Here is a 24,406-nt window from a genome sequence, read left to right as displayed (position 1 = left end):
ATAATGAATTTTCTATTCTTAAAATATCCATTTCTTTGGTAATCTTGTTGCCAGTGACAACTTTACTTCAATTTCTAACTCTGAAGGAGTGTTAGAAGGTTTAATATGAATATACTTCCAATTTCTAGACTCTGAAGGAGTATTAGAAAGATTATTCTATACTTACCTCCAATTTATAGACACTAAAGGAGTGTTAGGAGGTTTACTTATGAATTTACTTCAAGTTTTTATACTCTAGAGGAGTGTTAGGAAGTAATCCACTTATTTGCCTCTAATTTCTTGACTCTGAAGGAGTGTTAAGAGGCACAACATGTACTTAATTGTCAAGGCTACAGGCAAATCACCTTAGCATATAGGTATTTCTCCTAAGTTTTATTGTTACATAGTTCTTTGGCTTTCTCTCTTTAGCTCTAGATTTTATTCTATCTCACAAATCATTATTTACCCTCTATACATATAAAATCATGTCAACAACATGTATTAAGCTAAAACATAACAAATTATGCATGTCTTAAACAAAATCTGTTCACCACAAAAATAAGGAAAAGACTTTCCTACTCAATAGGGGGTTCAAGTGCACCTTTGGGTGTGCCTACGCATGCCGGTCCACCTAGCCATGTGAAACAAATGTAAGTATATACTAAATTTACGTATGGACCTCCCTCTTAAGTCCCCAAATCTGTACTATGACTCATGGAGTTGTTCTCCTCTACTAGTTTATAGAAATTTATCACATCGTCTACCTATTAATCTAAGCACAAAAACTTTTTGATAATCAAAGATAGTTTCAGTCATTTAAAGCCCTATGTGCCGAGAGTTTTCATTGATGGATACCCTCAATGCAGAGCTGTTTTCAACAGCTGAAACCATGGCTTTCAATGGCTGATTGAGACCCTCTACATCACAATGGGTTTCAGACGAGTGTTAGAGAGGGAGGGAGGGTGAGAGAGAGATTGAAAAACTGGACAACAGACAGATAACAACGACTGACATTTCTTTCTAGCATCACAAAAAATAAAACAAAAACAAAAATGGGAGAAAAAGGAGAAATCCACTTGCTTCTACATTAGGTTTTCTCATATGAGACCATGGCAATGCCACCAACCAATCTGCATCATGTTTGCCGATCACCAAAGAAAGGTGATGGTGAAGAGAGAAAGAGAGAACGGTGGGGAAAAGAAAGGGTAAGAAAATGAAAAATGAAAGAAAAAATTACAAACGGGCATTCATGTTTTTGGCCTATAACATATTGATCTTCAACTTTTGAAGGCTAACAAGGATGCTCTCATCTTTCAGCCGATACTCGCCAATCATCACCCTCAGTTATAGAAATAGACATACAAGTTTTTTTTTTCTTTTTAATGAAAAAAAAAACTCCAAATAGATATGCAGAGGCCCACAGTCTCCTCTCCTATCAAGCCTCTCTACAAAGCTGGTTATATACGTTGCCCCCATGTATGTAATTTCATGCGTCATTTTATGTATAAAAAAAGCACATGATTAATACAAAAAGAAACATTTTGTAGGGATAAAAATGAAAACCACAAAAAAGATTTGGGGATTCAATAAAGAACAAATTTGTCAGTTTGTTTTTGCATATCGTTATTATCAATATACCCCTTTAAATAGTAAAAGAATAGTTTTCGTTTTTGGTTTTGCTCATAGTATTATCACATTATCTCTTTAATATTTTTATTATCTCATAAACATTATGTCATAGAAATTTTACTACCTCATCAATCACTTGTCTCGAACATTAACTCGAAAGCCGAATCGGCATGAAGGGGGGCTGAAGATAAATCAGCTGGTGCACTCGATAGACACTAATGCCCCTTGGCTGATGACAAGAATGATGCTAGTAGCCAATATGTAAAGTTGTTGTCATCCAAAAGTACCCTTTGGGGCGACAAAACAGATTTTTGAAAAGAGCGTGTCCTGAGGTGGATGGTAAAAATGATGTGACAAGCCCATATGTGAAAAACGAAAAGGGAGTTTACCAGTTGTGGAGCGGAGACTTCTCCATAATGCTTCAAACGTTCATAGCAACAGAGGGAGTTGTCGGTCATAGGCAGCAGTTATCATTCTCGTTGGAGCTGTTTTTGTTGTAAGTCGAAGAGCATCAGTTGGAGCAACCTTACGGGCATTTGTTGGTTGGAGCAACCTTAAGGACATCTGTTGGAACGAGTGGAAGCATCTACCAAGTTCGCTTATTCCAGAAGGAGTTCTCATGTGCAGGGTGCGCTTATCATCCTCATCGATGGAAGTTATCATTGTTGGCCAAATAGCATCTGTTAGAACACGTGTAAGGACAACTGTTGGATCTATAATCCTCGTGAGTGACAGATATAGTCTATTACTGTCAGGTTGGTCTAGCGCCTTCATTAGTTCATACATTGTAGAAGAGAAACAAAAAAGAGGTGAAATAATGAAATAACAACTCCTGCATATGCCGTATAAGAGAAACAAAAGGATGAGATAATGAAATAACATTATCTCACATCCTTCTATTTCTTATATGTAGTATATAAATTCGTTGTTATTTCAATGTCTTATATCCGTTCATTCATCTCCTGCTTTATATAGCTTTGTCATTTCACTATCTTGTATATGTTTTTTTTGCTTCTTGTATATCAACGATGTCTACTTCAATTGATACGAAAGAATACGACACCAAACGTTCTTAGTTTGACATCAAATGGGGTGAAGTTAACCTACATGTTGGACGAAATCTGAAGAACTTGAAAAAGATAAAATGATAGGTAAGTATGATGTTTTGGTAGAACGAAAAGAGGATGAAGCTGTCATTGCAATAAAGCATATGTTACATGAAGTAGAGTGGGTCATGGAGAAGGAGAAGGAAGAAGTGAAAGAAAATGAGGAGGAGGAGGTGGCAGAAATGAAAGGACATGTTGTAGAGACAAACAATGTAGGAGAGAAGTATTTTGAACAGAAGGAGGTGGTAGACACGAAGACAGACCATAGAGTTGGACAATGCAGAGGAGAAAGAACTTAAACAGAAGGATGTGGCGAAAATGAGGGTACAGGTCGGGGAAATGGACAATGCAAGGGAGAAGAGACTTGAGAAGGAGGAGGTGGCAGAAACAAAGGGAGAGGCTGGGAGACAGAGAATGGAGGGGAGATTGAATTTCCACAAGAGAAGGGGGCAAAAGGGGAGCGACTCGTGGAGGTGGAGAATGCGGGAGAGAAGGATAATGAAGAGGAGAATCCATTGTTGAATGAAGTAGAGGGATTAGTGTTAGATGTGCATATTGTACATGCACTAACAATTATAGGTTTTAGGCGAAGGAGAAAACTTGATTTTGATGTAGAGGTGGTAGAGATAGTTGGAAAAAAAAAGTGATTGTGTGATGTTGATATAAGTAATCTATGTCCTTTATTCAAGTATTTGTAATAAAAGTTTCTGTGCAAGATAATGTCTTTGACACTGGTATTTCCATTGCAGAAATATGGGCACTACCAATGGCATTTGATCGTTGAATGGTATCAAGTTTTGTTGGACTTCCAAAAATAGAGATTGGCAAGAATGCAACTCTTGGGATTGTTTTCCCCTGGTGTAATAAAATTTCAATGGGAGCCCATGTATGCCCTGGCACAGAAGTGGGATTCTTGGACAAATACATTTTAGTTTGATGGATTCCGTATGACAATCACCCTAAAAGATGTTGCTAGGTTATTGCATCTGAGAACTCATAGAAAGCCTGTGGTTGGGACGTCCAAATACAACTTAATAAGGAAAAGCAAAGACCTTCCAGGGTTGACAGATTTAGAGTTTAAGAAAGTTGTTACCTTTAGGGGAAAGTTCACGCCATTAGTTGTTTCAGAGCTATAGAATAAATGGCAATAAACAAACAATATTGCACCTTCACAAGAAATGGACCAAGCATTAAGGTCTTTTCTTGTATATTTATTTGGCATGTGTTTGTTTAATGACAATTTAGGCTCAAGAATAAGCTCGCGAGTCCAATTTTTAGAAGATGTGAACGAGATTCACCGCTACATGGGGGCAGCTATGCTAGTGCATTTGTATAGCCATCTGAAATGATTTAAGGATGGGGTTGCATCCATGGGAGGATGTTGGTTGTTGGTGTAGGTATAAATAGTATTCTTCATCATTTAAAGTTATATGTAAAAATGATTATCTATCATCTTGTAATATCTGCACTTGTGTTTTGTCTCTCAGTTCTAGATGTAAGAGCACAAACATTCTATTAGACCCACTGTGGAGTGCCCATTTCCAAATGCTTTTTTCATTACATGCACAACGAAGAGGTATCAGTCTCAAAGATCATAACGATGCAGAATCATCCAGGTCAATCATATCAAATCTTCAGATGGGTCAGGTATGTATGGCAAATAGTGTTTCATATTTTGCTCAGTAAGGACGCTGGAATACTTTCGTATTGATGATTATTCCATGTTTATGTGCAAGTGTTGTTTAGACCATACATTAGCGATGACACCAAAGATTGGATTATTGTGAAAGCTTTTTAAGTTGTTGTGTAGAAACTTGTGGATGTTCTCCATGAATGAAGTAGAAATGCAACACAAAAAACTGAGTCCCTTTGCAGCATGGTGTTGGCTAGTCGATTTCACAGCTACCCCAACCCTACATGAGATTAAGGAACAAGAGTGCTTTTAGGGCTGGAGTTGACTGACAACTATTCTTTTAGAAAGAGCTCCATAACTTGTGTCATGGTGGTAACATGGCCGTTGTTTACGACAGCCAGGGGTTTGCACTAGGGTACTGTGAGCAGTATTGGGATGTAGTTCATTATCCAGTTCTTATTCATTCATCACTGTGTGCATTATCATATCCATTTCGGTTCTTCATGTTGTTATCACATTAATTCATCTTTATTTACTTATCATCTTCTTGGCAGGCACTTTGTTATCTCATTCTCTCGTATCCATTCCGGCTCTTAATGTCATTATCTCATTCTCTTGTTATGGTAGGCACATTGTCATCGTATTCTTTCAATATATCAATTTATCACATTATTAAGTATCCATTTACTTGTTACCTTCATTCTAGAGTCGTTGTTATCTTAATTGTTTGTCTCCATGTGCCTTGTCGTATCCATTCCTGCCCTTAGCATATAACCAGGTTTGTGTGTAGTTATCACATTATTTCGTCTCCATCTAAATGATTGTTACAAAATCATTAATTGTACGATACATTGTGAGAATTAGCTACAATTGGGAAGGACGAACTGAATTCATGTGGTACTGTAACAATTAAACAAAATCGATTATTAGAATGTGTCTAAAGTTCAAAAATACAAAATATGTATAATATAAAAAACTTACCAGGAGTTTCGTAAAACCACCGCGATCATATGCATCTTGCATATATGTGGACGATATGCAAGTCTCAACTGCACCGTTAAACATAATCAAATTGTTGATAATGATTTTCTTGCTTGATTTTTTTTTAGTCCTACCTCTTTTCTCTAGGGTGCTTTTTGTCCTACGCAAACTCTTATCTTGCTTCCTCTTGAAAGTAGTGATTGATAGACTAGTGCCCTCAAGTTTTACAACCTTCACTGACATTATCGAACACCATATTAGCAGAATTGTGACTCTTCTTCTTTGAGGGGTGTGATGGGACCTGTTGCTTCAAGTTGGCTTTTGATTGCCGCCTTTCTGTCACAACATAGAGTTGAAATGTTCTCTACAGCTACGTTCTCCAATTGGGTCATGTAGTCATAAGCTTGGTCTTTTCTTACTATCAAGTCTACAACACACATCAGTGTCCTACACAAAATGCTGATAGCGGGATATGCTGCTAGACTTATGATCATCACAAGGTTTCATGAAAAATCTTCATTAACTCGACCTTTCAATTTCTGGTCCATCTACCTAAGATGTATCTCTCTGGCAGTGCTCAAATGTTCTCCCGATCGAGAGTCTTTAGAGCATGACAACATAAAACTCCTTTAAATTTAAATTTTTTACAAGAACATTCGACATCACCTATTTTGATGTCGTAGGTCACGAACACAGCATTGTTCTTAGTCGAATCTCTCCTATTTATCACAAGATACATGACAACTTGATTGTGGTGCATGTAATTCTATGTGACAGTTAGTCGCTTGAATAACCTCTACCTTAAACCATTTAAATGCAGCGATAGATCGGTCAAGGATATTCATACCTAGACTTTGAGGCCAACATACAAATGCCTTCACGTCTTCTTCAAGTCTACAATCCCTACAACTATCCAAAAATATGTTGTAATGTTTCATGAATCGAGATATTTATAAGCAAGATCTCTATACTCTATGTGTTTTTCATGCATGCACAGAAGTATTGTCTTCCATATGCCAACGCCCACTTTTCTTTGTTCTTATATAATTTTCAAAGCCACGTATTTTCTTGTAGGTTCTATGCTTCAATAATTTGTGTCCACATACATTCAAACATCTCACCATCTTGGCACTTAAGGACACAATTTGCAAATCTATCCTTCAAGCTAGTTTTCTAATTCATTACATGCACTATGTTCTTCGTTGCATTTAGAATATATGCCACAAAGACACACGATGATACTCCTCTAGCCATACAAGGAACACTTCAGCTGCTATTGCATTGTCAGCATCCGCCAGTACAACTTTAGGGTGCTTCCTGTTCATGGCCACAGTGAATACCTTAAACAACCATTCAACCGCCTCAGTAGTCCAATCAAAGCATAATGCACAGCCAAAAATGCAATGTTTCGAGTGATGGTTCACCCCCACAAGCTGAGCAAAAGGCCACCCATGGGTAATGACCTTCATGGTTGTGTCAAAAATAAGCATCACTGATGCATCCATAATCTACCTAGACTTTGAATATGCCTAGAAGACATTTGTAGCATAACCGTCATCATCTATATGAATGGCATGGTAGAAACCTGTCTTTGCTTAATCTTTTCTGAATGGACTCGACCAATGTCATAATTTCTCCTCCTTTCATCGATTTTGTTCTCTTTCTCCTCAAGTGATTTCTATGATCCATGCATGTGAATGGAACATTCTCACGACTACCTTCTACTTTAAGAAACACGTCATATGCCTTCCTTGGCGGTATACCTGCACCATCAGCCAACTCACTTATTTTAGCATGCGACGATGATATTTTGCGATGCAACCTTGACATGTTACTCATGTGAGAATGTGCCAATGGATGGTTGTGTTCAATCGTCACTGCGTGTATACAATATTTTCCATTCGGATGCCTTCTCAGCTCCAAACTGGCAACACAACCACACCTTGTATTAATCATGTGCTTGGTTACACGTTACTGATTTCTTCCATCCTTATTTCAAACAAACATATGACCTTCACACAACCATGCTCTGTGCATTTCTCTCCATCCTACCCTTCCTTATACTGAACCTATAGTGAAAAGCATAACAATTGTAGAAACTTTATGTTGCATCTTATGTCTAGAACTTCATAACTACAGCAATAGCACGTTCTTCAGGATCATCTGTCTCGAACATCGTTCCTACAGTAAGAAAATCCAATCCTACAGCATGACTACGTTCTTCAAGATTTTTCATCTCGAACTCCATTCTTACATAGAGCACGCTTTTTGAGATACTTCATTTCCTCATAGAAGGACCCAATCTCTTGTTTGTCACCATCCGATGATGTAGATATTTCATACATTGTTCCATCTGTAATGCATGAAGTCCATCTATCAAATAATATTTTAACATTATCTCATGAATTATTTATTTCATGCATAAATACCTTCTTTCAAATAACATTCAACATTATCTCACCATAAAATCCATCGATCAATAACAAACCTTATCTCATGCCATTCAGTTAACGCTATCCCCTGCAAAAGTGTTGTTATCTCTTTCTCTCGTCACCATTCCTGACCTTTTTGGTAGACTCGCTGTCATCTAGGGATGTCAACAGATCGAATTCAGATAAGATATATCCTTAATCATATCTATCTTTTAAGATATTCACATATTTGGATTCGAATTCGAATAAAGAAAAGTCATATACGAATCTGAAATTCGATTTTACAATCCGAATCTGATCTGAATCTACTTTTTATATTTATATTTGAATTCAAATTTTGAACCAGATTTTGCTAGTTTTTAAAATACAATAGCATTAGCTACAAGATATTTGTCTAAAAATAAATTCGATCTGAATCCCTATCCACTCAGATATTTATGTATGTCCGAATCCAAATCCGAATCAGATCGGATGCCATTTATTAAATCCAAATCTGATCCGATTTCTTAATCGGATATTAAATTTTTTTCCATATCCAATTTTTTTGGATTCGATAAGTAGGATATTTGATTCAAATCAGATATATTGACATCCCTATTGTTATCTCATTACTTTGTAATCATTCCTTCCGTGACATGATTGCATTATCTCATCTCCATTTACTTATCGCCTACTTTGTATACGTGTCTTCTCTCATTTTTTGTTGATCAATAAAGAGAAGAATGGTTATGAAATAATGAGTTAAACTGGGATGCATAAACTTATCCTCTGAAGTCGTTATCTCACGCATTCATTATGCCATGATTTCATTATCTCAAGCAAATTATCTCAAACCCGTTACATCGTAACATTATCTACCACATGAACTAGGGTGCACTCGTTGTTTTGGTTGTAACATTATCTACCACATGAACTGGGATGCACTCGTTACCTGTTACGTTGACATTTTCTTCCTTTTTTAGCTCTACCATCACCTTCGCCTTTAGTTCTTTAGAAAGTGCTCCTTCGATTTTTTTTTAATGTCTAACCATCGAATAAAAGCCTTGCAGAAGTCATTGCCTTTGTCATTTAACGTCTATGAACAAAAAACCACAGTGACATCATTATTAACTCACCGTCCTTTCTTTCTGTTGTCATTACCGCCATTTCGGCTTCAAAGCCAAGCTTTCTTCACTGCCAACCACTGCTCTCCTTCCTTCCTTTAGCGAGAACCTCTCTCTCCTATTTTTCTTCTTCAAGACTATCTTCATTCTTTTGTATGTAAATAATGCATGCGGTGTGAAGGAACACATGTTAAGTACATATGTTGTGTCAGTGCAATGCAATGACATTCAAGTAAATATGCAGATACCTTTTCTGACACAAAGTCCAGCACTGGAACTTTACATATATGTAAAGACGTTCAATCAAATATGGGCATATACATTTTCATTCACTAAGGTCAATAGTAGAACTTCACCTTTTCATTCACTAAAGTCAATAGTAGAACTTCACATATACGTAGGAGGGTCGAGCATCGCCGGGCTGGTGCATGTAGCTCGGTTGCACCTCTCTGATGCTCTCAAACAGAGAGAGAGAGAGAGAGAGAGAGAGAGAGAGGGAGAGAGAGATGATGGAGCGTTGGAACCTAAAAAGATGGCAAACTCGCGATCATTCAATCCAAAAATTTCATGGATGAATAAAAATGACAGCAACCTACTCAAGTGGCTCACACCTTTCCTTGTTTTTAATCAACTTGCATTCTAGGTGTACACTTGTGCTGTCACCTGTGACCTTTTTGGCATGCAATTGTCTGCCTCCGCTTGAATTGTGGTTGTACATTTAGGTAGCCTGACAATGTTTTTTTATTCTTTTTGGCTCTCTCATGCAGCAAATGGCTTGAACACTATCAACACCCCACTTGCCATCTCTTTATATATTGATTCACATGTGCATCCTTATAAAGTGACGCAAAAATGGCTGATATCAATCCAACCTCCTCTAGCGTAACAAATTGGACACCATTGGCTCGGCTGGATGCGGACAACTAGTTCTTCATGTGCATAGATTTTGCAAAATTGAAAAAGCTGGAGGCAAATGAATCTAGAGCATTCAATATCAAATTGGATAAAGGGCATTTCTATAGACCTACGACACCTTCATAAGAACTGATGGAAACTATCTTGTGCAGTACAAACCAACAAATATATCTACACCTTCTCCTATTATAAATGCCATTGAAATTTATACTGTGATGCAATCATGCAATTCTCTAGTTTGGTAACTGACAATGGAGACAAGAAGTAGAACTTCTTAAGCCATAAGTGTGAACTCATGCTACACTTTCACAAAAGCCAAATGGTCACAACTCTTTCAAGCTTTTCTGTACTTCTCCACAGTTGTCTTTGTTAGTCTTATGCAGCCAACTCTGTTTTTGATATTAGGGAAAAGTATCTCATTACTGAACCATGAACTAGACATGGGAACGGTTGGTTTGCTGCAATGGTACATCATCCCAAGGGTTATTTCGGATTCATGTTCTTTTGTACTCATTATAGTACTCTACTTATCTGAAACATCAAACGTCCTCTTGTTGAATTCTACAGCAATTTACCGAACAATGGATTAAGTGGTGAGATACCTACATGTTTGGCCAACCTTACTGCCATCGTCAGCCTGCAAATGTCAAATATGCATCACGCTCAAGGCTAACTACTTCCACTTGAAACTGCAAAAATTTCCTCAGTCTTTGTTGCTTAATAGGAATTTGGTAGGCAATTATAACCTGACATGTAGAACACCAGCAAACAAAATTGAGAGATTTGTAAATTTGCCTTTTCTTACTTACATTTTTTATTTTATTTTTTGGATAAACTATTCGCAGTTGCAATTTCTTTGCTGCAAAATTATCATTTATTGCTATTACGACAAAGTATTCTGTAATAACACTCGTCAAGCATGCAAACAACAAGGTTGTTTTTGACTGAATGCTCTTGTGGGCTTCCCAACAAACAAATGAGAGGCATTGCAAAGTTGCATTTTCGCTTGTCGCTACATTTGCAAAACAATATTATTTGCTGATTTGCCTAAACGATGCAGACATGAGCTTTAAGTTGAGCACGCATCTTGTTCTTAAGAATGCAAGGGCAGTGCCATCGTGGTCTTCACAAAAATGGAGAAATAGAAGTGTTTTCAAATGCAAACCCAGCAGGCTGGGCCTTCGTGCTATAAAACCATGGAAAAAGAGGAAGAGAGAGAGAGAGAGAGGTGCTACGTGAATAAGTCGGCCGGAAATGATGCCTGAAAATTAGATGAGTCGAAAGGGCCAGATGGAAGAGGAGCACAATCTCTCAGTCCCTTTCCCGAGCTTTGAAGGCCCGATGTAAGAGGGGTATTCTTGTCATTAAAAAGAAAAAAAAAACGCTGTTTGTTTCCATGACAGTGGGTTGCGATTTGTTAATATCACAGAAAACACTTTTTTTTTGAAAAAAAAACATGAAAAAATGCGATAAATTAGCTAGTTGTTTAAAACTTTAAAAAATCGTGTAACACATTTTAAAAAAAACGTTAAAAACGAAAAAAAGTCTTATTCTTTTACCGTATTTTTTTCGTTTTTTCAAGTTCATCGTATTATATCTAAGAAAAACCTCACTGTTTTTTTTTTGAAAAAAAACATGAAAAAAATGTGATAAATTAACTAGGTGTTTAAAACTTTTAAAAAACGTGTAATACATTTTTTGAAAAAAACGTTAAAAATGAAAAAAAACGTTATCTTTTTACCATATTTTTTTCGTTTTTTCTAGTTTTTTTAAGTTGGTCTGGTTTAAAAGTTAAGGATTAGTATAACTATGTTATACGCCTAAAACATGAGTGCACATCTGTAATTTTCTCAAAACGGAAAACGAAAACCGAATGAATGACTTTCATAACAGTTTATAAAAAAATCAATTTTTTTACAAAATTTTAAAATAGCGCAGCATGACTTTTTAAAAGCTACCTCGAACTCCCACTACTTGGAAGTTTTAGGAATAATTGTTTAATCCCTTAGATAATTTTACATTAATAACCCACGACCCATAAAAAAATTTGTGGCTCATCCTTGCCCCTAATCAGTTTTGGAATCAGACATTATATTCCGATTCCATCAATTCCATAATCTGCACTCTGGAATTAACTTTTTAAAGTGTTGATCCCACATGAACAAACGTTGTCTAAGGAAATTTTCCCCTTAGTGAAGTTCTCAATCCAAATCAGGGTGTGCAATCAAACACCGCCTTAGAATACTGAGCACTGGGGGTCTTGTCTTTCCAAACCAACTTGCAGGTCAGCTTGTCCGCCTCAAGCCTTAACAGCTTGTTTTTGTTTTGTAAAAAGGAAAGGAAAGGAAAGTTAATAGATAGAGTAGTTTAAATGAAGGGAAGAAGATGAGTGTGGAAGACAAAAAAATGTTGTTTGGCTGGGAAATAAAGAAAAGAAAGAAAAGCTGTGTTCGAAATTCTTTCCAGGACTGGAAAGATTTTGAAGGAAAGTGAAGGGACTGGAAAGATTTTGAAGGAAAGTGAAGGGAGCAACTCAAAATCGCTTATCTACCCTTCAACGTCTGCTTGTCTCTCTCTCTGGTGCGGTCAGATGTCCGGACGGCCGTCCGTCTTCTGCTGATTTGATTGGGAGGCCGGCCAAATCTCCCAAAAGCCTGCAGATGGTCCAATGGTCGTCTGCTTCATCTGGGCTTTCATCGCCAAAAGCAGGATCTCCCGATAAGGAGTCGCCAAAATCGGAGATGGTCCGATTGGCCTTTAACGGCAAGCTGCTGCCCTTTCTTTTCTTGCCGAGGAAAAAGCATACCTGACGATGGTCTGACCAGTGCTACAAGCTGTTCGAGATGCTGTGATCTTGCGAGAATGGTGCAACGGGATTTGGGGAGAAAAAGGAAGTTGTTCAGTGTGCAAACATTTAATCGTAGAAAAATAGTTGCACTCGAGTATCTGTAACACACACTTTCTTAGATGTTGGCAGAAAATCCAAACTTTATTAACATTGAATTCAAATCGCAAGCATTTTTCTTGTATAACAGCCCTACTCATAGACGCTGCAAGTACTACAATTATAATAGAAGGGGTGTTAAAAATATTTTTGTTAAATAAGTTAAACAGTTTCCTTTCATTTCCTTTACACAACTAAATAAACATGATTTCTGGTATTTTCTTTCATTCCTATCTAAACAAACTTTTTTTACAGTTCCTTTCCTATCAATTTTCTCTCACTTTCTTTTCTTTTCTTTTTCTTTCCTTTCCTTTCTATCTATTAAAATTCATTCATCCAAACATAGCCTTAAAGGCCATGCTTGAGCTCCACTTCTCTAAGCTCAAGTGATGGCTTTACACGCTTGAGATTAACCTAGCTGAAATATGGGAAAATTACTTTCTACAACGGAACTCAGGCTCAACCCGTTTGACTCCCGAGCTTATCCTTTTTCCTTTTAGCTCAAACTCAGAGTCATTTGATAATGGGTCGAGATTAGCTTGACCTGTTTCTTTGGAGACATCAGACAAAATTCGAGCTTAGCTCGAACTATTGTGCAGTCCTACCTGAACAGTAAGACTGTCCTAACCATTGGCAGGGGAGGAACCCCGAAAAACTTTCATAAAATACAGACACCACTAAAGTTTTCGCATGACTTTCTAAGTATCTGTAAAATTTAAACATAATCATTTGCCGTGCCTGATCCACCCTTCTCCCATGCAAAAATTCCGGTTCCGCCTTTGTTATACTGGGCATTCTCAACCAAGCTGCAAAATGCTATTACATCCCATGAACGATGAAGCCTGCCAATCTGAGACTGCCTTCCATGAGTCGATCACCCATTCTTCTGGCTCAACTGCATCTCCCTGAATTTGGAATCATATTTTATAGTGACCTTCGTCATTAACAAAAATTATTCCCACTTGCAGATGAAAAACAAATGCATATGCCTATTCCTGAAGGAAAGGAAAGACTGACTTGATAAAATAACTTGCAAGTATTTTGCTTGACATAAACTTATTTTGGTAAGCACAACTCTATGTTAAGATGCCACTTACGGGTTACATATAACCAAAAAAATAAATGCCTCGAGATTTGTCGATCAAAAGAAGGCAGGATGCATTACTCAATTGCCTATAAAGCAGGAATCAATCTGGAAAATATTGTTTCATAACCATAATGGCAATTAACACTTTCCCTCTTCATCTTCTAAACCGTGTTTTGCTACTGCCATTCTTCAAACAATACATCAGTCAGGCTCTTAAAAGATCGGTGCATGTATTCAGCGTCAATAGATCGAGAAAAGAGAAGACACATTAAATATAATGACCATGCTTAATACATATTCCTTTTTATAATTCCAAGTAAAGAAAACTTTTTGAAACTGTTCAGCGTAAACCAAGACTAGAAAGAAGTGTCTGGTGAAAAGTGTCGATGGCATCGGTGCACCAGAACCCAGTGTGCTTCTACGATTAGAATACAACTTCCAGAAATCTTCAAATGTCAGAAAATATGTTCCTGGTTCATCTTCCTCGTCTGTTAGTAGGCTCCTTCAAAAGGATGATGTTGTTTACAATCAACTGTTGGGTTCACGAAGCAGACGGCACCACATGCAGGAGATCAAGAAAGCATGAGTCGCAAAGAGAAAGTACGAATAACAAAATAACCACAGTTGGAGATCACCATCGAAACAAAGGCAAAATTGTTTGGCAAAAGACCTTAGGCAACAATGAGATAGGGAGGAGATAGCTTCAATTATGTCGTCTGGATTTCAAAGCCAAATGTATTTTCTTCCTTGGTCCCTGAAAGTTTGGCCAAAAATTAAAGAAACGGAAAATTAACAAGTTGATCCGCATATATGAGAACTGCACAGAAAGTGCTCCCGGACGAGAAGATTCTGATAACAAAATAGCATATAATTATCAAACTTGCCAGTTCCAAATAAAATGGATGACTCGTGAGACAAAAAACCAGCCCACCTTAGCATTAAAAAACTCCATGCTCACCCCCAAAATACCAAATACATGGGACTACTAGATAGCAACCATGTCATGTCATCTTTCCAAAGGAAGCATCTCTCTCTCTGTCTCACACGTGCTCCCTCCCACATTCTAATTAATTATCTCAAACTGGACAGATCTTAGATAGCAGGGTTGCTGAAATAACCAGAAGATACATCCAAGTTAACCAGAAGATACTTCCAACTCCAAAAAGGAAAAAGGCAATACCATCGGAATTCCCAATGCTTTGAGATCCTCATCACTCATGTGCACAAGAGCAGCCATGTCAATCTGGACATGCACAATTACAATGAGAAAGACATAAGGACATGAAGTAGATAGTAGCCCAGTAGATAAAGGGGAAGAAATCTGATCACATACTTCCTCCGCTTGAAACGTAATCAAATACTTCTCCAAGTCCAAAGACTTCAGCAGAGCAGCCACTGATGATTCAGACTGCAAAAGGCAAAACCAGGTCTGAATAAACACAAGTAAATGATATTAAACAAATGGTAATCTAGTGCATCGAGAACATTAAGAAGAAAAGGACAAGAAACTACTTTGTTATATAAGAAAGCAAGGGCTATTGGAGATTGCATACCCATGTACCAAAGTAAAATCAACCTAGACATACGCTTGAGAGTTGAGACTATCACCATATGATTCCCCAACATGGGTAGGGTAGACAATTTTACATGTAAATGATTACTGTCTAGCCATCCATAAGTAGCGAAAACTCGCCTTACAAATAAATGCAAAAGTTGCCAGTTCATGCTATTTTAGCTTTGATCATCTTCTGTAAAGGTTTCTACCATATGGCAAACATAAACTCCCAAAATCATCATGGCCCGTGACATCCAAGCAACCAACGAGATAGCAACGTTGACATATAAATGCTAATAAACATCAAATAGGCTGCATGTACAGTCACAAATAAAGTACAGTCACAAATAAATCCAGAAAAGATCTGGAACACTAGAAGTTACAAGCTTACTGAACAGAAAAGAGCAATGTCCTTCATGTAATCATCCATACCATCCCCTAGAAGACACGACACACTACCCCCACCCCTCCCAAAAGGTCAAGTTTGATAAGAAACCTAGAGCAAAAAACGAGACAAAGAAAAGACACATTAACCCCAAAAGAAAAAAATCTGGAATTTCATGATAGTTTAACCTCAGCCTGTTGAATGCATGATTAACACGAGACAAGGTTGAAAGATGCAGGAACAATTTATGCACAAAGGCTTTTTATCGTTGGCCATCTTAATTTTTGATCTGTCAGTTGAAGGAGACACTTTTCAAGCACTTGAATAAACCTAATAGCCTAATGAATCAGAGTGGACTAATCTACTCGTCCTCTATGACCTTAACATATCACCAGTTTCTTAGGAGAGCAAAAAACTAGAAAAACATAAATTAATAACAAAAAATAAATTACTTAGCAACCTAGCATATGTAAAGTTTGACTTACCTTCTGCTTAGTATTTTTCACAGTAGGAGGATTGTCAGCCTTCTTCTCAGTTATGGCAGCTGCTGGAGAACTTCTTTTCACAAGTTTGGTGTCTGATAGTGTCCTGTTCTTTGGCACGTCATTGTCCAGTGGTTGAGAATGCATTATACCTGACAACTTTTCTCGAAGATCTCTTGACTGAGAAACATTTCCTGAAGCAGATGCATTCGTTGAAACCCTTCTCTGGAGCTTTAATCGTAGGTCTTTTGCCCCTAACTTGGGATCTTCACATGCATTCAATGCAGAAGCAATCAACCTCATCAAGGAAACACAAAAAATAATTAACAATTTTTGGTTCTAGAAGATCTCATGTTAAGTTTGTACTTGAAACTCGGGGCAGTTCCCCATCCTCGTATAAATCATGTTTCCACTTTTCATCATCTTGACGCTGCCTGCAGAAGAAAAAAGTTAACGACCTTCTGCATAAAAAAATGGGAAAACGGAATGCAGCATCTGCGACCCATGAAAGCAGGATAAGCAATACGAGTGAAAAACATCAAATATTTTTAACCAAATAAAGTCGATGAGATCTTGCACTTATATACCTAACCTGATTCAAACATACTAGAGGAAACAGGTAGGACCAACAAGACTGTAAACGGAAGTCAAATGTCTAAAATGATCAACTCAAAGTGTGCCGAATTACTAAATCTAAAAGCAAATACCTTGGCCAATGACTACTGCTTCAACCCAAACGCAAAACACCTATCTGCACCTAAAAGTTCTAAATTACTATGGCGAATGACCACTATTTCAAGTCATAAGAGAAGTACCATTTCGTGCAAGACGATAAAAAAAAAGAACTAACAAACCAAATTTTCAGCGAACGGGATTAACAAGCAAAACACCTTTATGTGTCAACTGTCAACGCATCAATAGAGTTTCTGAATTAGTATACTGCGTGATGTATCCAGCTTGCTAAAAGTAAACAGACATCGCCTGGAAATGGATGCAGCTTCATGACGAAATGTGATATTGACCTAATTGTTTGCCGGTCCTACGGGCCTTCAAGAACGTCGCTGCACTACTAAAGATATACGTAACAACAATCACATTAATGATAATTTCTAGCACCATATCTCACCATAACATATGACACATTTCATCATTCTATGTCATCACAAGAGCACTAACCACGCCAAGCGAGCGTAATCGACGTTATCAACTCCGACAGAACTAACGCCATGTTGGCACCTCTTTGGTTTCAAAGAGACATAAAAGAAGGCTGAACAGATTAAAAAAATAATCTTACTGCTGCATCCATTAGCCACATCTAGTTTCTACTGCTGTCTAGCATATAGCAGACCAAAAACAATGATCTAAGACGCCAAATTCCATATTCGAACTTACCTTTTAGGATTAGACTGCCTGCCAAGAGAGACTCTATCGTCAAAATCTTCGTTAAGTCGCTCCTTCACGGACCGCTTACTCCCAGCAGCCAGCAACCTATCCGCGTACATGTTGCCGCCGAGAACAAAAGGAAAAAAAATGGAACGCTAGCCTTATCCTTCGCAAACCTGAACGCCTATTTAATAGAAATCGGAGAAAATGAAACGGAAAACGCAGTCTAGAAATTAGTGTGGAATACCAAACATCCAATATTGCAATCTAGCTTTGAAAAAATGTCAATAACATTCAAGTTTTACAACAAAAATTCGAGATAAAAAGGAAATTTTCACCGCACACGAGGGTTTCTGGGGTTCTAGTGTTGGAAATCTATACCTTCACAGAACTGGAAGTGGGGTTCTCGGAGATTCAGGCGGAAAGAGAACACGAGATGAACCCACAGAGCGATTGGAAGATCAATGCGGAAGGAAATTTCAGCTTCTCTGCGGAACGAATCGCCGGAGAGCAGCAGAGCGGTGGTCGCGGGTTCGACTCGAACTTCGCGTCCTGGATCGGGAGGGGGACGGGGTTTGCTTGGCTTCCCAGCCTCCTCTGAGTCATGGCTCTTATTGGTTTGGGTTTGGATCGTAATTTGGAACCAAAAGAGTAATTTGTTACTGGATCGGGTCTGTTCATTGCGCCAATATGCATACCATACCACGACCGTTAGGTTAAGAACAAAAAACAAATGGATTAAAAAATCATCAAAGTACTTTTTTGCATAATTTAATCTTATAAATATTATTTTAAGAGTGATATGGTAAGAGATGCATATGAAGCCAATCATTTTTCAAATTTAGATATATTATTTTCATCATAAAAAATTTCCCGTGACATTAAATTTTTTGTGACAAAGAAACCAATATTTTCATAAAAACTAAAAGAAACTAAAACATGTTTTATACTAAATTAGCATCCATAAAATGTCAGCATTTCATAAAGTGTTAATAATATTACTTAGCAAAAATTTAAGTGATCTAAGTTTTGACAACTAGGTGTGCTGCCGGGGGCAAAGCCAGAAAAGGGTCTAATTATATTTTAAAATTCTTACAAGTGTTGAAATTATAATTTTTAAAAATTTTATATAAAATTAAATTATTTTTAAAATTTTAAAAGTAAAATTTTAAATTTTTAAAAATGTGAATGAAGCCATTGTCCCTGTATGCCGCTGCCATCCGATTGCAGAATGCACCTTGAGCCTTTTAAAGACTTGAAACGACTAAAAGCACACTCACGACTCAATCGCTCACGAGAACCACGACAGGGCCTTCGAGTCAAAGGCTAAATTTGTACACTAAGCGCTCCACAAATACCCCCGCTTCTGGTCCGTTGCCGTGCCGTTGGTCCTGTGTGAGAGAGAAAGAGAGAGAGAGAGAGATGGCACGCAGCGTGCCGGAGTGGATGATGGGCAGCTCGCTATGGTCCTCCCTGGACGATCGCCGTCAGTCTACGCGGCCTCCCGCCCCCGCCAAGCAGCCCAACGCTGGAGAATCCCCTACCTCGCCTCCCTCCAACCCTAATCCGGTTCGCCCTGTTCCGCCTACCAGGGCAGCAGAGGTGGCGGAACTGCCACCGCCACCGCCGATGCCAAGTCCCCTTCCTCCGCCTGCTGCTCCTACTCCTTCTCATTCTCCTTCTATTCCTCCTTCCGCCTTTCTTCCTTCGCCTGCTCGTCCTTCCCAGCCCGATCGACCACCTGACGTGCAGGATCCTGCGTCCTCCTCACCCGACGACGCACCTCGCAGAGCTCGATTTCTCGCCGAGGTGGATCGTCCTTTTCCTCTGCATTTCTTTCTTCTTTATTCTTTATAACGGTCTATCGTTGGGTTTGTGATCTTGTTCCGGTGATATGATGCAGTTGTCCAAGAGGGTTATCGATTTGACGGAGTTGAGGAAGCTGGCGGCACAGGGGGTGCCTGATTCTTCCGGGATTCGGTCAATTGTGTGGAAGGTGAGGCACTGAGGATTTTTGGGGAGAAATGGTTGCCTTCCTTTTCCTTTATTTTAATTGTGAGATTGGTGTTCTGAAAGATGCGGTTGGGACGCGGGTTTCCTGTGGTCCGTGATAGGTTCTTTTGGGGTATTTGCCGTGCAATCGAGAAATTTGGCCAGATGAAATGAGGAAAAAAAGGGTTCAGTACGAGGCCTTTAAGGAGGAGCTACTGATTAATCCTGTGAGTTTGATTAGTTCCCTTCACGTTCCTTTACTTTCCATCTAGTTTTTCGTGATCTATTTGAACTCAAAAATCTTATTATACTTGAAATTTGGCATGCGGTGTTTCCAAATCCGCAAACTATTCTATTAAGTTTGGTTGCAGACGTGCCTTATTTGTTCTTCTACTGCGGCGATCAATTTTGAAATCGATTGTTTTTTCACGCTTCTCGATTCGGATGGAGATTGGTTTGTTTCCCTTTTTGTGATCGATATATTAGGAACATGGGTTCTGAATTTTTGTATTGTTAGTCAGTCAGAACTTGCTAGAAGATTAGAACTATCCTCTGGCACCGAAAATGACAATGCAAAGGGTGAAGGAAGGGGACTGCTGCATAGGTCGGAGATCACTCATGACGAACACCCTTTAAGTCTTGGAAAAACTAGCGTATGGAACAAGTACTTTCAGGTATCTATCATGGCAATTTTGTTTTTTGGTTTACCTGTGGAGGTTATGCTCTTCCAAAGTGTGATCCTATGCAGTCCTCCAATTTCCTATGAAATTTTCAGGACACAGAAATCATAGAGCAAATTGATCGAGATGTTATGCGTACTCATCCTGGCATGCATTTCTTTTCTGGCGATTCACCTTCAGCAAAGTCAAATCAGGTAAAGGCTTTCCTTTTTTAGGAGTCTGGCAATCTTTCTACGGTTAAATAACATTTCAATCAATCTTTCCTGGATTTGCAGGAAGCATTGAAACGCATCTTAGTGGTGTTTGCAAAGCTGAACCCCGGTATAAGATATGTGCAAGGGATGAATGAAGTCCTAGCCCCTATATTCTACGTGTTCAGGAATGATCCTGATGAAGAAAATGCGGTAAGGCACGATGTTATATGAAGACGAAGCTTAAGAAATGTCATTGTGCTGTCATGCTTTACCATATTCCTCTATTCTGATGATGTTATATGATGATGAAGCTTAAGAATGTCAGTTTGCTGTCATGCTTTACCATATTCCTCTATTATCACAATTCATCTAGAACATAGAAAACAGGACCTTTGCAGTTTTGTGCATTTATGGCTGCATGGTTCCCATCCTATAACCATGTTCACAGGGTCGATACAATGTCACACACTCTCTCTCTGTCTTTGCTTTTTTGCAGGCACAAGCAGAGCCAGATTCTTTCTTCTGCTTTGTTGAGTTGCTAAGTGGATTCAGAGATCATTTCTGTCAACAACTTGACAACAGTGTTGTGGGAATCCGTTCCACAATGACAAGATTAACTCAAATTTTGAGGCAGCATGATGAAGAGCTATGGCGCCATTTAGAGATCACAACCAAAGTAAGTCTCTTTGAATCATGCAAGTGTTCTCTGCTTCATGTACTTCTTTCTACTTTTTCATTGAAAGAACAGTGTTTTTGCCCTTTTTTGGAAAGAAAAGGGGGGGGGGGGGGTGAAGATTCAGTTTGTGTAAAGCTGGCAAATTTCTATTTTCTACTTAAAGCATGCTTGCTATTGAAAGTATCAAGCAGAAAAGCATGCAATGGTTTTTTTATATACTTTAATTATTAAATAGGGGTAAATGTTCTTCATGGTTCTACATTAGAATAATAAGTAACTCATGAATGCTGGATTCGGGGGTCAGAACAGACCAAAAATTCACTAGGAAGAGCCCCGGTGCAACCTTGGTGTGCATGAACTCATTGATTTTTTCACCCTGTGGCTTCCTCTATTATGGTTCTTATGATATTGCTTTATGATTACTTTTGGATTGATTGGTGGCAGTACATCTATGATCATTGTTTTCCAAGGTGATTCTACCAATAATTTGGTTACGTAAATTGGTTGAAGCTGCACAACCTGGCCTCTTCTATTACGGCATTTGTTAAGAAGTGCTTCTTAATATACAACTTTGATATTCTGGGTGAGCAAGAGGATTACAATCCACTGCCTGGAAAAGAGCCTGAAGGCCCTTGATATCATGGACCTTGTAGCAGATTTAATACAACTCTGTTATTTATGGGCCATTGAATCCAGAAATGATTCAACAAAAATTGAAAATGGTCGCTGTTCTGCAGTTTTCTTCTGCAACTGTTAAACATTGCAAAAAAAGAGTCAGAGGTGAGAAGTTGCTGGACAAATTGAGAAGTCTTTAGGTTTTTAACGCAAGATTGTAAACCAATGATTGTTGGAAGTTGGAACTAAGTACCACCTGAAAATGGAGTTCCTATCCTATTGGTAAATCAGGATAATATTCCCTATTCCTAGCTGTCACCTTGGGTATAAGGTGGTTGGAAACTTGTTTCAGCAATTTACGTTCTGTCTGCATCTCACTGTTTTGACAGCCTTATAAAATTTGGGTTCATGATTGTTAGTGGATGGGAAGGATCTGATATTTTGAAATCTACCCCTGTAACGTTGATATTGATAAAGTCTTTATGTGGTGATATGACTCCCATGACTTTGAGTTTGACAACGATGACTTTGAAAATTTCAGGTAAATCCTCAATTCTATGCGTTTAGGTGGATAACACTGCTCTTGACTCAGGAGTTCAATTTTGCTGATTGCTTGCAAATATGGGACACGCTTCTTTGTGATCCAGATGGTCCTTTGGTAAGGTCTTCTAATTTTTAAATAGAGAAGATACTCGAGTATAGGTGGTTCTTGAAATGAACAACTGATATACCATTGGCTACACCTCTTGCACCAGCATAAGGCTTTGACCCAGTTGAAATATTTTAATATCCACTGGTTCTAACAGATGATCTTTCTGTAGGAATCCCTGCTCAGAATTTGCTGTGCAATGCTGATTCTCATTCGTAGGCGCCTCTTAGCTGGTGATTTTACATCTAATCTTAAACTGCTTCAGCATTATCCATCAACAAACATTAGTCATCTTCTGTATGTTGCTGATAAATTGCGGGGACGGTCCATTCAGTAGTTCTTCAGTCTATGTTCATCTGTAGATACTTTGTGAGATATGTACATTTCCAATGTCTTGCTTGAAGCGTGGTCTAGATATTCTGCATATAAAACCTGACTCGGATAGCAGTCCCACCAGCGATCTTAGTGGACATCATCTCAGCTATTTGGGGATCAGATTTATGCCTTTGTTGCTGCCAAAATTCTTAGACGCTCCAGACAATGTACCTACGATGCTACCTAAGCAATTCCAGAAGATGATAGTGATAGGACAATGACTGTTTTCAACATATAATCTGATTGATTGCCGTCCACTAGTGATGATGGTAGTTTTGTTATTAAGTTTGTTGCTTGTGTGAAATTTTTTATTTGGAGTCAGCATGCTGATGCATCTCCAAAGGTAACTGGCCCAGTGTACACCTATCTGAATCAGATCAATGTTTTCTTGTCCTTGCTATCCTTTTGCAGAAGTGGCTAGGCACTAGATTATTTGTTTTTCCAGAGTTCTGTTATGTTTGCTTTGGAATACGACGTCAACTTTGTATTTTTGCAGCAAGACACGGGACTTGTATGTGTCAGTGTTGCACTCCAAGTGTAACTGTTCGTGCTATCTGTTCACGTTTACTTCTTTGTGTTTTGGTAACTAGACATGGATTTTATGCACAGCAGTTTATCACTAAAAATAAATAAATTGTCATCTGTTCACATTTGATGGGAAGGGAATAGTTATCTTATTCGACTTGACGTAATTGAATATCTAGCTTGAGCTAAGAGGAAAAATTGGAGAAAGGTACGTAGTTTAAATCGGGGGCTAGTTTACAATGACTAGAAACTACAAGATTTGTGTTAAGAAAACAAAAATTATGATCTCACTTTTCGACTATAGGATTAGTTAAACCATAAAGCTTATTCTTTTAAGCTGTTGTTGACGCGCGTGGCAGGGGTGAAGAATGTCTTTTAAGTGCTAAGGTCCCCCCACAAGTTTGAGTGAAGCCATCCTCATTATGTACTATTTGTTTCAGAACGGCTTTCTGATAACCCGGTCCTAAACAGTCATGGATCAGCGGTGAGAAAACTCTACTTTTCTTCTCTGTTGACTGCCAAGGCCAATTTTGTGGTCTGAAAAAATGGTCATGTTTTGACTCTCTTTGTTTTCCATAAAATCTAGTTGCAAATTGAGTTTTGGCATTCAAACTAAATTAAAAACCAAGTCCTAGGTGTACCGACTTTTATGTTTCAACCTGGGTATATCAAGCTTTAGGTTGCACGAGCTGGTTGTATTCTTGTTTGCATTTCAATTTTATTTTTGGTTTTTAGGTATTTCAGAAAAATAAGGTTTTGTTTTGAAAATAGAGAAAAATGAATTTGCCCATCGGTAGAGAGTTGGTCATTTTCGGTGCCTTTATTCAGGATAACTAATTCAATGGTTATACGTAATCACCTCAAATTTTTCAAAATTCTATATTTAGCATTTTCCAAATATCTCGTTATAATTTTATGACAACCTTCAAGGGTTTTCGGTTATAATTTTATGACAACCTTCAAGGGTTTTCGGCTTCAAACACTTCAATTTTTCTTAATTATGGTCAAGTTTTTATTTTATTCAATTATCAACGATATTTGAAACTTATTTGGATCCAAGTTCAGACTTTGGATACAAAACTCAAT

At 38.1% G+C, this 24,406-nt stretch overlaps 2 protein-coding genes across 2 annotated transcripts; one reads left to right on the top strand and one right to left on the bottom strand.

The window, feature by feature from the left end:
* Positions 1-14,051: 14,051 nt before the first annotated feature.
* Positions 14,052-18,196, bottom strand: LOC116249778 (uncharacterized). Its single transcript, XM_031623040.2, has 8 exons — positions 17,996-18,196; positions 17,624-17,798; positions 16,598-16,665; positions 16,235-16,497; positions 15,143-15,217; positions 14,990-15,052; positions 14,480-14,563; positions 14,052-14,341 (listed from the first exon to the last, which is right to left on the bottom strand). The coding sequence occupies exons 2-7, from the start codon at positions 17,731-17,733 to the stop codon at positions 14,513-14,515; spliced, it is 630 nt and encodes a 209-aa protein (XP_031478900.1). The 5' UTR covers positions 17,734-17,798; positions 17,996-18,196; the 3' UTR covers positions 14,052-14,341; positions 14,480-14,512.
* Positions 18,197-18,984: 788 nt separating this feature from the next.
* Positions 18,985-23,197, top strand: LOC116251680 (uncharacterized). Its single transcript, XM_031626074.2, has 9 exons — positions 18,985-19,423; positions 19,518-19,610; positions 19,729-19,833; positions 20,128-20,280; positions 20,382-20,480; positions 20,562-20,690; positions 20,977-21,156; positions 22,313-22,429; positions 22,593-23,197. Exons 1-9 carry the CDS (start codon positions 19,037-19,039, stop codon positions 22,755-22,757), a joined length of 1,428 nt encoding a protein of 475 aa, XP_031481934.1. The 5' UTR covers positions 18,985-19,036; the 3' UTR covers positions 22,758-23,197.
* Positions 23,198-24,406: the final 1,209 nt, after the last annotated feature.

Source organism: Nymphaea colorata, chromosome 3 (assembly GCF_008831285.2).
Source record: "Nymphaea colorata isolate Beijing-Zhang1983 chromosome 3, ASM883128v2, whole genome shotgun sequence".
Taxonomy (NCBI): Eukaryota; Viridiplantae; Streptophyta; class Magnoliopsida; order Nymphaeales; family Nymphaeaceae; genus Nymphaea; species Nymphaea colorata.
The sequence above is the reverse complement of the archived record's forward strand: the minus strand, read 5'-3'. Positions and strand labels throughout refer to the sequence as shown.

Coding starts and splice junctions, on each gene's coding strand:
- LOC116249778 (XM_031623040.2), bottom strand. CDS start 17,733: ATGTACGCGGATAGGTTGCTGGCTGCTGGGAGTAAGCGGTCCGTGAAG. Junction 15,053..15,142: donor TTACGTTTCAAGCGGAGGAA/GTATGTGATCAG, acceptor GTGCATGTCCAG/ATTGACATGGCTGCTCTTGT. Junction 14,564..14,989: donor AAGCATTGGGAATTCCGATG/GTATTGCCTTTT, acceptor CCAAACTTTCAG/GGACCAAGGAAGAAAATACA.
- LOC116251680 (XM_031626074.2), top strand. CDS start 19,037: ATGGCACGCAGCGTGCCGGAGTGGATGATGGGCAGCTCGCTATGGTCC. Junction 19,611..19,728: donor TTCGGTCAATTGTGTGGAAG/GTGAGGCACTGA, acceptor GGTCCGTGATAG/GTTCTTTTGGGGTATTTGCC. Junction 20,691..20,976: donor ATCCTGATGAAGAAAATGCG/GTAAGGCACGAT, acceptor GCTTTTTTGCAG/GCACAAGCAGAGCCAGATTC.